Here is a 13591-nt window from a genome sequence, read left to right on the forward strand (position 1 = left end):
TCAAAATAGGCATGTATTTCCAATGAATCTGGTTTGTAGTTAAACATTAAATAAACTAAAGTTCTGCAGTCATACTCATCATTAGTCTGTGACCATCCCTAGATTACAAAGGAAGTGGAGGGGAAGACTCGAATAAAAAGGGAGAGGGACTACACCAAAAAGATTAGAGCGTGGGGAGAAAAAAAAAAAGTTAAACAAATAAAAAAAACTATAAAAAAAGAGGGGAAACACTGCAAGAGCACAGAGATTGGCTGAAGAATAAGCCAATGGGAAGACAGTACGAGCAGGGAGAGGGGGGCATGTGAAGTTGAGCTACCTTGTAGGCGATTCGTGGAGGGCATTTCTTTCCCAAACCTAAAGGTGGGGACATGTGGAGCAGCATCTCATACATATCGAGGTACTTGATACGGCCACTTCACAGTGTAGACAACGCAAAAAACCAAAATAAAGAAAAGGATGGGGGGTTAGAGAGACGGGAAGAGAAACAAGGAGGGCAGGAAGTAAACCGAACAAGACGAAATGAAAAAAAGACAAACAACAGACGACAAAAAAACAGAAATCTTTTGTTAATTAGATTTCCAAGAGTGTCATGGACAGGGATGCCATCCTGGCCTGGCAGGGTCAGAGATGGATCCCAAAGGTTAGAGGTCAGAGGTGAGAGAGTTGATCCCTGATAAGGAGAGATGGAAGAGGTGAGTGAGATGGCACGAGGAGTGGATGGTGACAGAATGGCTGCATTGTTTGGAAGATGTCTGCATCTGCATGCTGAGACATCAGGGGGAGTTTCCTCTTTCAGTGCACGGAAACAAAGGTTTCAACGCCAGTTTCTGTTCTATTACATTTGAACGGTTTATGCAAATAATAGCTATGAGGTTGACTTATAAATGTGAAAATATTGGTTGATAATGTAACATTAGTGCCAACACCCTGAATTGTGAAAATGACAACTGTGCATAAGTGTCATAAAAGGAGGTTTTAGCTTGATATGTGGCCTTGAAAGCTTTGTTTCCCATCCAGCATCATTAACCAAAGCCAGTCAAATCTGGTGGGGCAAGTGCTTGTGTGTAGGCAAGTCATTTGAGCACAGCCATTCAAGGTTGGGTCTCTGGGCGTTTGCACACAGAGGCCACACAAGTGGAAGAAGTTGCTTGGGTTGCAAACCTTGTATGCTACCCTATTAGGGCAGTTCTTCCCTAAGCCAAGGGGGGGCGAGATAATTCGCAACAAACTGTACATATCCTTATAGGAAATCCGTCCGCTGCGGAAAGAACAAGCAAAACATGACACATTCATGAAGAAAGCTTGGAGAGCACATTTGTGTTGTGGAAAGAATGGACGCGGATAGGAGTACAAGATCCCATTCACTTCCAGACCACAATTCTTATGGGCATTGTGTGGGAGATCATCAATCACACATTATCAAAGGGAATATTCTGCATTTCTCTCTCTTTTTTCTGTGGTCTAACCTGAGAAGGCCTTTGAGTCCTAACAGAATGACTCTCCTTCTCTCAACTGTTGCCAAACTCAGTTACTATATTTATCACAAGAGTAGGTCTCCATCTGGCAAGGGGGGGGGGTATGCAGGCTGAAACATACCATGCGGCTGGGTCATACTCCGCCCACACTCGGATAAACTCATCCAGGTGGTGAGGGCCCAAGATGGAGGAGTCACGTGTAAGATATTCAAAGTTGTCCATAATGACAGCCACAAACAGGTTCAACATCTGGAGAAAGTGGTGGGAGAAAAGAATCTGAAGGTCATGGAGCAGAAAAAATATCTGTGAGTATGGCATTAATTAGGGCAAATTAGGGTTGGGTAAAAATATAGATTTTCTGATTAATCACAGTCTTTAAAAAAAAGTGAAAGCCTCATCTTCAGCACCATGGCAAAAGAAATAATTAGAATCAATAAAATATTTTACCTCAGTCGTAAATGTCAGTTTGCAGTATGTATTAAATGTGATTAATACATTAATAAAAGACTACATATAAATGTCTTTCTATTGAGTTGTTTGGGTGGGCTGCATGCAAAAATAATGCAACATGACCAATGCAGTCCGATTCATGATCAAATTACTCTCATAAACTGATTCTTTCTAATGAAACAAAAACATACAGTATAGCCCTGTTATTGAACCAAGTGACTGTTATGAGCTGGTTCTTTTAATGAATAGTTTTTAAAAAACAAGTTAAGGAGTGGTCACACAAAATGTTTTTTCACACAAATATTTTTCAAACTTCTTATGACTTTGTGATTCCGGGTCTTCAGCATTCCTATGCACATGAATGGAAGTCTATGGTAAAAAAGTGTAGTGTGATGCTCCTTTACCAGTTTGAATCGGTATGAAACACTGCCCTGAATAATTTACAGCATTAGAAGAGACAATTTTATCATTTTTGCATTTTATTGTGCATTGTGTTTGTGTTTCATCCTTGCTGTTGTCTGTTTAAAACTTTCACAGCACTTAATAAATGTGACTGATTAGCTGAAAAATGCCCAATGAATCAAAATTTAATTAAAGCATACTGAATCGGAATCAAATTAGAGCTTGTAAATAAGAATCAAATCGAATCAGGAAATCTACATCACTACCCAGCCCTATTCCAAACACAATGGAATATTTCAGCATCACATTTAGCCAGGTTTTTAGATTTAAGATAAACAAGCAGTTTTGTGGCAGTAGAATGTGATGCATGCTACAGTAGCTATGTTTCCATCCAAAGATTCGAATTAAACTTATGCGCAAAACTGGAATATTGCATAAAACATTTGCGAATAAAGCAAAGTTTCCATCCAACGGGTCAAAGAGAACAAAATCGTCACTTCCTGGTAAACTGGCACTAAATATCACTAGGAAAACTAGGAGAAGCCACTGAATATAATAATTTTCATATATGATAAATTAATTGCGCCTCAGAGCGAGCAAACGAAACACAATAAATGCAGTCATTGCTTTCGGAGGTAGATGCCAGCTGTTTGTAATTGTAGTCGTGTAAGACAATGATACAGAAATACTTTGACGACATACTTTGCTCAGGCATTTCAGAATGACCATAACTACATAAAGATGCTGTGAACAAGATCGGTCCGCTGGTTAGTCAAGTTATCCCGTCTCATAGCGCAAAGTCACATGACTTTTTCGATGCGCATGGAGGAATTTATTCGGTAAATGTGTTTCTATCGTAGTTTTTGCGCATTTTTTCTTATCGGATAAAAAGTTTTTTTATGCGCATTTGTATAATTTATGCGCATCTTGGCCTTTCCATCCAGCGTTTTTTTTATGCGATAGTCCAAAATGCGCATAAAAATAGGTGGATGGAAACACAGCTAGTAATGATAAACCTGTTTTAGCTGGTTCGACTCTGAGCACTAACCAAGAAAGAACAGAGGAAAATGAAGGAGACAAAGTAGAAGTAGGCAAAGTCACTCCCGCACTCCTTTCCATGAATGCCTGAGTTTGCGTCACAGGTGCGCTCACTCAGACAGGACAGCATAATCTCATGCCAGGCTTCACCAGTGGCACTCCTGCAAGAGACACCATGATGAGCTGAGTGAATAAATGCAGCATCTGCTATTAAAAGCGGGAATGACTGTCAGAGAATATAACAGACTGGAGATGATGGGAAAAGTGCTGATATTTAAATCACAGTTGAGCCAGATTTCATTTATAACACTGTTGTCACACTGATGTGCTGTCTGCTCATGGCTCTCAGCTCAAAGGAAGCTTCGAGGTAATGAACATAAGGGAAAGATGGAAATTTATTTATGAATTTCATTAGGAGAATGAAAAGTTTTTTTTTTTTTATCAAAATGGCTGATACTCCAGATGGTACTTTAAAATTCAATCTGACCAAAAGGGGAGACCAGAGAGAGAAGGAGCACAACAGAGCGATTGTAAACACAGTGAAACCAAGTACTACAAATAATCAAGATGACTGATAGATAGATAGATAGATAGATAGAACCTATGATTCCATTCCATTTTAATACTTTATACAGTAATATTTTCTGACCATGAAAGATCTTGATCAATTATAAATACAGCTCTCCATAAAATCCTAATTGCATTAGAAAAATGTGCGCTATTAAAGTTTAAAGATCTGGCTAAATATAGTGTTCAGGGGCTGTATTACAGAAACATTCCAACTCTAAAATCCTATCTAATCTGCATTATAATGTGTCAGACTTTTAGACTTTAGATTCTGATTCTGTTATACAACCCCAGAAGCTTCTCTAAGATTTCCTGCATTCTCAGGTGGCTTTGATTGTAGTAGTTAAAGAATATCAGGTATGTGCAGACCTGAATAACAGCATAAGCGCTTGGAGGAAAGTGCGAAAGTTGTTGTGACGATTGATGGCGGTATCATCGTTCAACTCAATGTTCCCAAACACCTGGAATCACAATACAGTTACTTTAAATGCATGTATTTTGAAACAGTTACATTAAACCTTTAGACAGAATACCATTTCTGTATTTTAATTTGCCTATAGTAAACTACACAGGAGTAGTGCAATGATTTTTTTACTGGAAAATACCATCAGTGATGCACTTAAATTACAGATACCTGCATTCCAATGATGGCGTAGATGAAAAACAGCATGGCGATTAGAAGGCAAACATAAGGCAGTGCCTGGAAATAAACAAGAAGAAATCATGACTTATTTAAAAAAAACTCTCCAACAATTAATATCAAGCAATATCAAAACAGTCTAAATAGAGTTACCTTAAAAGATTGGACGAATGTCCAGAGCAGAATGCGAATGGTGTATCCCTGCCGGAGCAGTTTGACGAGTCTGGCTGCTCTGAAGAGCCTCAGGAAACTCAAGTTCAACAGACGGTCCTGTGGGAACACAGGCTTTGTCAATTTGAAAGTTAATTTCTCCTAATTTACTCACTCAGCACTCTTTACGTCAACCCTCATATCTCTTAACATTAAGTTTTTATTTTTGGACCCTAAAACATGCATAACAGTATTATAGTATAAGACCTTAAAGGGATAGTTCACCCAAAAATGAAAATTCTGTCATTAATTAGTCACCCTCATGTCATTCCAAACCCAAAAGAACTTTGTTCATCTTCAGAACACAAATTAAGATATTTTTGATGGAATCCAAGAGCTCTCTGACCCTGCATAGGTAGCAATGCAACTGAAATGTTCCTAGGCCCAGAAACGTGGTAAGGACTTTCGGTAAAACAGTCTATGTGACATCAGTGGTTCAACCGTAATTTTACTAAGCTATGAGAATACTACATGCACATCGTGCAGAGTGCTTTCCTCTGCACCTAAACAAGGCTCAGCACATACCTGTTCTACGTCAGCAGCATCACGCGCATGCGTTGTTTATGTGCAAAAGTACTCTCGATAATGGCGGAATACATGATTTGGAGGAGAAGAATTGTTTGCGCACAAAAAGTATTCTCGTAGCTTTGTAAAATTACGGTTGAGCCACTGCTGTCACATGGACTGTTTTACCGATTTCCTTATTACGTTTCTGGGTCTGGAACATTTTAGTTTCGTTAATGTCTATGCAGGGTCAGAAAGCTCTCGGATTTCATCAAAAATATCTTAGTTTGTATCCTGAAGATGAACGAAGGTCTTACGGGTTTGGAACGACATGAGGATGAGTAATTTTCGTTTTTGGGTGAACTATACCTTTAATCTCTATGAGACAATTTCTCGAATCCCATCACACTGAACCTGAAATACTAGACTGCAATTATCTTTTTTATAATGAGATTAAGTAGATTTTTATTGTTCAAAAGTCAATAATGTCATTCCTTAAGGCAGATTTGTGAACTCCTGGATATACATGAGAGAACTGCACAGAGTTTGTGAGCTGATAAAAAGCTAATAACTTAAAACAATCGAAATAAAAAATTTATTGTATATAAATTTTATTGTTTACCTGCATGTCATGTGACATTTAACCAACATCAGAGAAACGTGAACATACGAATGTGTTGTTCATTTATTGAAATATTAACAACATCTGAAGTACTTAAAGTAAATATTTTAGGTCAAAGAGATTTGGCTGACACAAAGTCTGGGAATCCCTGCATTAAGACAACCTAGACCAGGGGTAGGCAAGTTCGGTCCTAGAGAGCCGCAGTCCTGCAGATCAAATAAATATTCCTAATCAAAAGGTGAGTTTTTTTTCAGGTGAGTTTTTTTTCAGGGTTGGAGCTGAACTCTGCAGGACCGAACTTGCCTACCCCTGCCCTAGACTTTTCCAGAAATTTCTACATTGGATTCAGTGTGAAAAATTATTTGTGGAAAAAAATGGTCAAGTAGGATGTACTCTTGGATCAGTATCTTTTGTTGGTCCTGGAACAACAATGCTGACAATGCAGACAATATGACTGGTTGATTGGTTGGACCAACAAGGATGTCGATCCATGATAAGCATTAGTAAAGCATAATGACTTCAAACCAGACCTATTTACTACATAGCCAACTGAAAAACATGGCGTGATTGTGAAATGATGCTGCATTATCTTCAGTAAAGAAGAACCTTGCCATATGATGTGCCACATTTTTCTGCAATAGGAAGTTCTTTCATTCCCAGCATGGTGGAATAGACATAAGTTCAAAGACAAGAGAGCAACTCACCGTAGTCTATACATGAAGATGTTAAATCGTGGCAGGAGCAAGCCAAGATTTGAGTGAAGACATTTAAGGAACACAGGAGAACAAGAACAGCCATCATGCACAAATATAGTTACAGAACAAACACAATTACCATCAGTAGTTTTGACAATGACATGGATGTCAAGACATACAGTATAATACAACATAAGACTTGTGAATATCATAAAGCACAAATCAGAGCCACAAACTAGTGATTTGATTAAAGTGAGCATTACCAAATGAATTTGGTTACTCAATAACTGTCATTTTATCTGGAAAAACAACACAGAGCTCTCTCCCTTCTGTTCCTGAGCCAGACACAAAGCTGTGATGGGTAGCTGTAGCTCATCATCATTCATGTCTGGACTTTTCTTCTCAGCCTATCTCTGCTGTCTGGTATTACACTCGGTCTAGCTCTGAGACTCTCCTCTAATAGAGCTCAAACACAGAGCTCAGTGCCGCTCACTTACGTTAATCTCAGTGACTAAGATGTCAGTGATGCTGCCCAGCACAGTCACAAAGTCAAACACATTCCAGGCGTCTTTCAGGTAATTCTGAGAAGAAGAGAATTAGAGAGATCATTTGGGGACAGGTTGGAGAGGCTTACGATTTCACACTCTAACACAGGAACTTGTTACTGTGTGTTAAAGGATTAGTTCACTCAAAAATGAATATTCTGTCATCATTTACTCGCCTTCATGTTGTTCCAAATCTGTGAACTTCTGTGGAACACAAAAAGAGATGTTTGGCAGAATGTCTAAGCTGCTCTTTTCCACACAATGAATGTGGAAGTGGACCACAGCTATAGAACTTTTCCAGCGATTCTGTTCTACAAAAGATGTAATTTGACAGAAGCTTCATTTTTGGGTGAACTATCCCTTGAAGATGGCTTTTAAGTGCAGCTCTTTTTGGGCCAAGTGATGATACTCACCAAGGGGCCGAAAGCAATAATCTTGAGAATACACTCCATTGAAAAGAGAGCAGTGAAAACAATGTTGAGATACTTGAGCATGGCTTCATAAAAGCCAGGTGCCCCATGGAACTGCAGGTATAAGAAGACAAGGGTATATATATTTTTTTATTTTGTTACAACAAATGATGTCATTTTACAAACAGCAATAAAACCAGCAGAAGTATATTTAAAACTGTAAATTATTCCTATACTGGCAAAGTTGAATTTTGATCAACCATTACACCATTCAGTGTCACATAATTCTTCAGAAATCTAATATGCTGATTTAGTACTCAATAAATATTTCTTATTATTATCAATGTTGAATGTTGCTTAATATTTTAGATCATCAAAGAATTCTTTGATGAATGGAAAGTTAAATAAATAGCATTTATTTCAAACTGAAATCTTTTACTGTCACTTTTGATCAATTTATGTGTCCTTGAGTATAAAAAGCACATGCAAAATGAATGAAACTTTGATAGCTGTCAAGTAACTCTCCAAGGACTCTACTGCTTCTAAAAGAAAACTGGCTGACTGACCTTCATCATGAGCACCACAGTGTTGAGAGCAATCATGATCATGATGGAGTACTCAAACGGTGGAGAGACCACAAACTTCCACAAGCGGTACTGAAAGGACTGCTGGTCCTGTGGCATATAGCGGGTCAGAGGTTTGGAATTGATAGCAAAGTCGATGCAGGCTCTCTGAGAGGAAAAACAGCAAAAGAAGAATAAATTCACATAACAGACACACACAACTACTGTTGTCCATCTTTATCTTTCAGAAAAAGGCTTTCTGAAGTCACATTCTCTCTCTCATAATCAAAACGAATCATACAAATAGCAGTGACAACTGTGGAAGACACCGTCTAACCTGTGGAGGAACAAGAAAATAGACCTCTAATGACGCTGATATTTTTTTGGCTGTGTTGCCGTGAATGTTGATGATAAATGAGTTCTCCTGAGGTCTGGGTTTTTACCACAGTTTGTGAGTCATGTTAGGCTGGCATATGGAGAGGGAGAGAGTGAAACAGCACAGGCTCTGCAGACGACTGGGTCCGTCTAATGGGGCCTCAGAGGAAATGGGACAGGAACATCTTGCTGACTGCTCTTCCATGGGGCTGGCTGTCTCTATGTATGTCTTTAGTCACTGTGTGTCAGTGTACGAATCTATACCTGTTTCTGTGTGTGTATTTAGGTGTGTGTGGTCCGCCGCAGGCACATGCATTAATCCTGTCACAATTCCCTACCTGGACATCTGCAGCTGTTACATGGCTGGCTTCATTGTAGGTACCGTATCATATCACTAAACAATAAAAACACCTCAAGTGTTTGTAAGAGAAAGATTAATGTCTGTCGCTGTATCTCTTAATGTCAGCCTAAAAGTGGGATTCTTTTTGTTGAGATTTTGTTTAGATTCTTGCAAGGTCTAAATACTTTTTTACTACACTTGTCTGACTGAACTAAGAAATTTACAGAAGTGTTTTTTTTTTACTTTTAAACAAACTGTATTTTGCTTTTTTTTTTTTATAAAAAATAATTGTAATAATATACTGTATGTAATATAAAAATAGTAACTATTATATATAATTATTATATTATTATATAACTGCATGTGATATGAAAATTTTAACACAAAATTGTCAAATTGCCCATCTCTTTTTTATGATGTAAAATACCAAATACATATTTTTTATGATGTTAAATACCAAACACAAATACTTTTTACCACACCTGCCTATTGCAGGTGAACTATAACCATATTATGTGATATATACAGTAAATACATTATTCTGTTATACCTCATTCTTCTCCAGACTGCACTCTGACAAGGCCTTATCACCCTGTTCCTGGAATGTGATGATTATCAAGGCCACGAAAATGTTGACGAAGAAAAAGGGGAAGACCACAAAGTAGACCACGTAGAAGATGGACATCTCCATGCGGTAGCCAGGACTGGGACCCTGGTCCTCAAAAGTGGCATCTACAGAGTGCTTCAAAACCCTGTACACAGTCAACATTACACCATTACACCCTATACAGTTTAAGATAATAAAGCGCATCGTGGGAGAGAAAAGATTAATTTATTTTACCCATATTGCAAGATCTAAGTCACACAGTATTATCACAGTTCAACTGGATAGCTTTAACAGGTTAGTGATTTTTTATCAGCAGTGTGGCCAAAGTAATAAAAATAAAGAATTTTAATTTAAGCAAGTGAGCTCCTCCTCCTCCTCTGACAACTGGTCTTAACCTGGAGCATCTTTATAGACTGCATCATGCTTTTCTGAATTACTAAATACACTTAAATAGTTTTATTAAATGATTAAACACTGAGAGGAAACAGAATTACACAGCAGGTGCAGAAAACTGACCCCAACAAGCTTGTGAACAACTAAATAAATAAAATAAAAGAATAAAAAAACAAATAAATCACAGACAATTACAATGGCTTTTCCAGCACATTTATGAGTTTGGCTGTAAGTTTGAGCTGATGCTGATCCATGAACGTTTGCCTAGTCTGCCTCCCAAGAGATGTGCTGCCAGTATCACAGAGCCTCAAAGAGAACCACTTCAAACTGATTACGGCCTTTAAAGTGAGAGAATAAAAGGCCACTGAGGGGTCAGATGACACAAAGTGTTTGAAGGGGACAGAAGCTTTTATGGGTTTCTAATCCCTACAAAAACATACTGAATAGCAAATGGTTGTACTGTATATAATGCTTAAAACATCTGTGAGTGTAATGGGCTTATGCGCAACAAACTTCTGTATTCTGTAAAACAGGTCACGTTGCTTCTGGTTCAGGTCTTTTGTATTCATTAAATATAGAGCTGATTACAAGATACTCAAGATACCTTCAAAGGAGATACCAAAGATGATCATAACTGATGACCTTCACATATGCAGATTGAGATCTGAAAGGTTTTTTATTTTTCTTCTTCTCACTCTCAGTTGGATATTAAAATTGAATAAAACGGCAACAGTAAAAACAATTAGCTAGGTTAACTGATTACCTTAAAAGTTCATAGAAACCACTATCAGTCGAGACTGCTATTAACACTTTCTCCAATAAGCGGATGCGATGAGATCTATTTTCTGGATTGGTCAGGTGACGTTTGGCATATACCCCATTAGGGACCATCTCACATGTCTGCTGACTTACGTTGGCCAGCCCTCTCCAGTCGAAACGCTGAAGAGAGTGAGAAACGCCCACAGCACATTGTCGTAGTGGAACTCATATTTCCTCCATTCCCTGGGCTGGGCTGCCACTTCATCCTTATCGTAATCCAAGAACAGCCCTCTAATGAGCACAAAGACAATGACAGAAAGAGCAAATAAAAAGATAAACCCATTCAAGACGTCAGTTTTCAGAACACTGCTTACAGTGGTTTGAACCTGGTACTATCAGTACACTTCAAAGTTTAAAATCATTATTATTATTTTAAGACTTTAAGGAATAATTTTATAGAAATTATTGACAAAGAGCAGAAGGGAAAGTATTTTAGAGCTGAACATAATTAGAAAAATGTACAATAATTCAAGAAATTGTAATTATTTTCCCAACATTTTTCTTTTTTTATATGGCTTGTTTTTAAAATTCCCTGATAGTTTTAAAAACGTGGAACTCCAAGCGTTCCATAGTTCTGGGACTCAACACGTTATCTCATTATCTCATAATTTCTACAGGCACTTTTGCATGGATTTCGACATTACTGCTGTATGCCTGCAGGGGGAGCTGCAGGTGTGAGATAATCAGCCCCTACTCTCTGCTCCTGTATTAATCCCACACTACCTGCAGTCTTTCTCCAGGCCTTTGGACTCGTCTGTGCAGAAGAAAAACTTGCCCTTGAAGAGCTGCACAGCAATGACAGCGAAGATGAACATGAACAGGATGTAGACAATGAGGATATTCAACACGTTCTTCAGGGAGTTCACCACACAGTCAAACACGGCCTAAGAGAGAGCAGACACACATACAAATACACCCTGGTTTATTAACAATCAACTACAGTCATAAAGCTGAATGCATTTTACAGACCGTTGACATATCTTGAGAATCAACAGATAAGAGACTGCACAATCTGTCACAACTGAGAATACTTCATTTCCAATTATCCACACCTGCAAGGCTCACAGGTGTTTGTGAAGCTGTAGCTCTCACTGTGAGGAAAGCAGCAGGCATCCATGATTACAGGTGACAGGGATTGGTGATACCACAACATTTATTTTTTGTTATGATGCCTATGAACTTTCAAGGGGAATAATGTTGATTTTAACAACTGATGTCTCTACTGAATGGAAAAGTTTTGTGATTTCTGAGGATAAAATGTGTTAAAAAATGACAATAAACCTGGCTGATTGGTATTTGCAAAAGACATATTAAGACATATATTTACAAGATTTCTATTTCAAATAAAATAGTTCTTACAAACTTTTTATTTACCAAAGACTCCTAAAAACAATTCTCATGGTTTCCACAAAATATTAAAGGTAGGGTAGGCGATTTCGGAGAGGCTAGCAATATCAGGCTAGCTTTAAAAGCATAAGATCCCACCATCTCTGCAAATCACTCTCCGTAGCCACGCCTCCTCCAAAACACATGAACGTGCAGACCAGAGGCTAACCAGCGACACAATGAAAGAAGGTTGGTGGAGGGTTGAATGCAACGCTGTCAGATTATCTCATGTCTCATTCATCGGTGAGAAAACATTACAGTACAAAGCACATAATACTGTATTACAATAATAATGGCTTCCATTCTTGCTCGGTCTGCAATAGTGCAATGGAACGCACTGATTAACATATCATGTCTGCGCAAACTGGGTGCGCAGAGGTATGCAAATACATATGTTCACAGGAAAGTAGGACAGCCTTTAGTAGCCTTCAGACCGAGGGTTATGATAGGACATTTTATGGTCCTACACCTTCCACAGACAATGTAAATACATATAAATACATTTAGACCACTCAACCTAGTGATTGCTTTTGGGATGTGAAGAGACTTTCAACTAGCATAACAAAAAATGTTTTTGAACCTACCCTGACTCACAACTGTTTTAGAGTGATTTCTGGATCATGTAACAGTGAAGACATCTTTCAAAAATGTATAAAGGTATTTTGTATATATAAACATATATATACAGTGGGAAAAATATTTATTTGATCCCCTGCTGATTTTGTACGTTTGCCCACTTACAAAGAAATGAAGGGTCTGTAATTTTTATGGTAGGTTTATTTTAACAAATAGAGACAGAATACCAACCAAAAAAATCCAGAAAAAACACATTATATAAAGGTTAGAAATGGATTTGCATTTCAGTGAGTGAAATAAGTATTTGATCCCCAAGCAAAACATGACTTAGTACTTGGTGCAGAAACCCTTGTTGGCAAGCACAGAGGTCCATCCATGACCCATCTTCAGTGTTCTGGCTGAGGGAAGGAGGTTCTCGTCCAAGATTTTACAGTACATGGCCCCGTCCATTTGCCCCTCAATGCGGTGAAGTCGTCCTGTACCCTTAGCAGAAAAACAGCCCCAAAGCATAATGTTTCCACCTCCGTGCTTGACTGTAGGGATGGTGTTCTTGGGGTCATAGTCAGCATTTCTCTCCCTCCAAACATGGTGAGTTGAGTTAATGCCAAAGAGCTCAATTTTGGTCTCATCTGACCACAGCACTTTCTCCCAAGCCTTCTCTGAATCATTTATCATTTAGATGTTCTTTGGCAAACTTTAAACGGGCCTTCTTGAGCAGGGGGACCTTGCGGGCACTGCAGGATTTCAGTCCATTGTGGCGTAGTGTGTTACCAATGTTTTGCTTGGTGACTGTGGTCCCAACTGCCTTAAGATCATTAATCACCCAAAAATAAAAATGAGGCTGCGTTTTACTCACCCCCGATGCATCCTAGATGTATATGACTTTCTTCTTTCAGACGAATCCAGTCAGAGTTATGTTAAAAATTGTCTTTGATCTTTCAAGCTGTTTAATGCCACTCAGCGGGTGTTGCATG

The 13591-nt window shown here is 38.4% G+C and overlaps 1 protein-coding gene across 1 annotated transcript in view; it reads right to left on the reverse strand.

The window, feature by feature from the left end:
* The window catches only part of cacna1ba (calcium channel, voltage-dependent, N type, alpha 1B subunit, a), a 74035-nt gene that overhangs the window by 20182 nt on the left and 40262 nt on the right, over positions 1-13591 (reverse strand). Inside the window, exons 22-34 of the mRNA XM_016514280.1 lie at positions 11379-11539; positions 10749-10886; positions 9387-9588; positions 8125-8289; positions 7562-7672; positions 7101-7184; positions 6613-6618; positions 4726-4842; positions 4567-4632; positions 4302-4393; positions 3376-3526; positions 1597-1724; positions 317-413 (exon numbers count right to left, since the gene is read on the reverse strand). Of these exons, the coding sequence (XP_016369766.1) occupies positions 317-413; positions 1597-1724; positions 3376-3526; positions 4302-4393; positions 4567-4632; positions 4726-4842; positions 6613-6618; positions 7101-7184; positions 7562-7672; positions 8125-8289; positions 9387-9588; positions 10749-10886; positions 11379-11539 (1518 nt within the window). The remainder of the gene's footprint in view (positions 1-316; positions 414-1596; positions 1725-3375; positions 3527-4301; positions 4394-4566; positions 4633-4725; positions 4843-6612; positions 6619-7100; positions 7185-7561; positions 7673-8124; positions 8290-9386; positions 9589-10748; positions 10887-11378; positions 11540-13591) is intronic.

The sequence above is a fragment of the Sinocyclocheilus rhinocerous genome, unplaced genomic scaffold (genome assembly GCF_001515625.1).
Source record: "Sinocyclocheilus rhinocerous isolate Xijiao unplaced genomic scaffold, SAMN03320098_v1.1 scaffold2161, whole genome shotgun sequence".
NCBI classification, from domain to species: Eukaryota; Metazoa; Chordata; class Actinopteri; order Cypriniformes; family Cyprinidae; genus Sinocyclocheilus; species Sinocyclocheilus rhinocerous.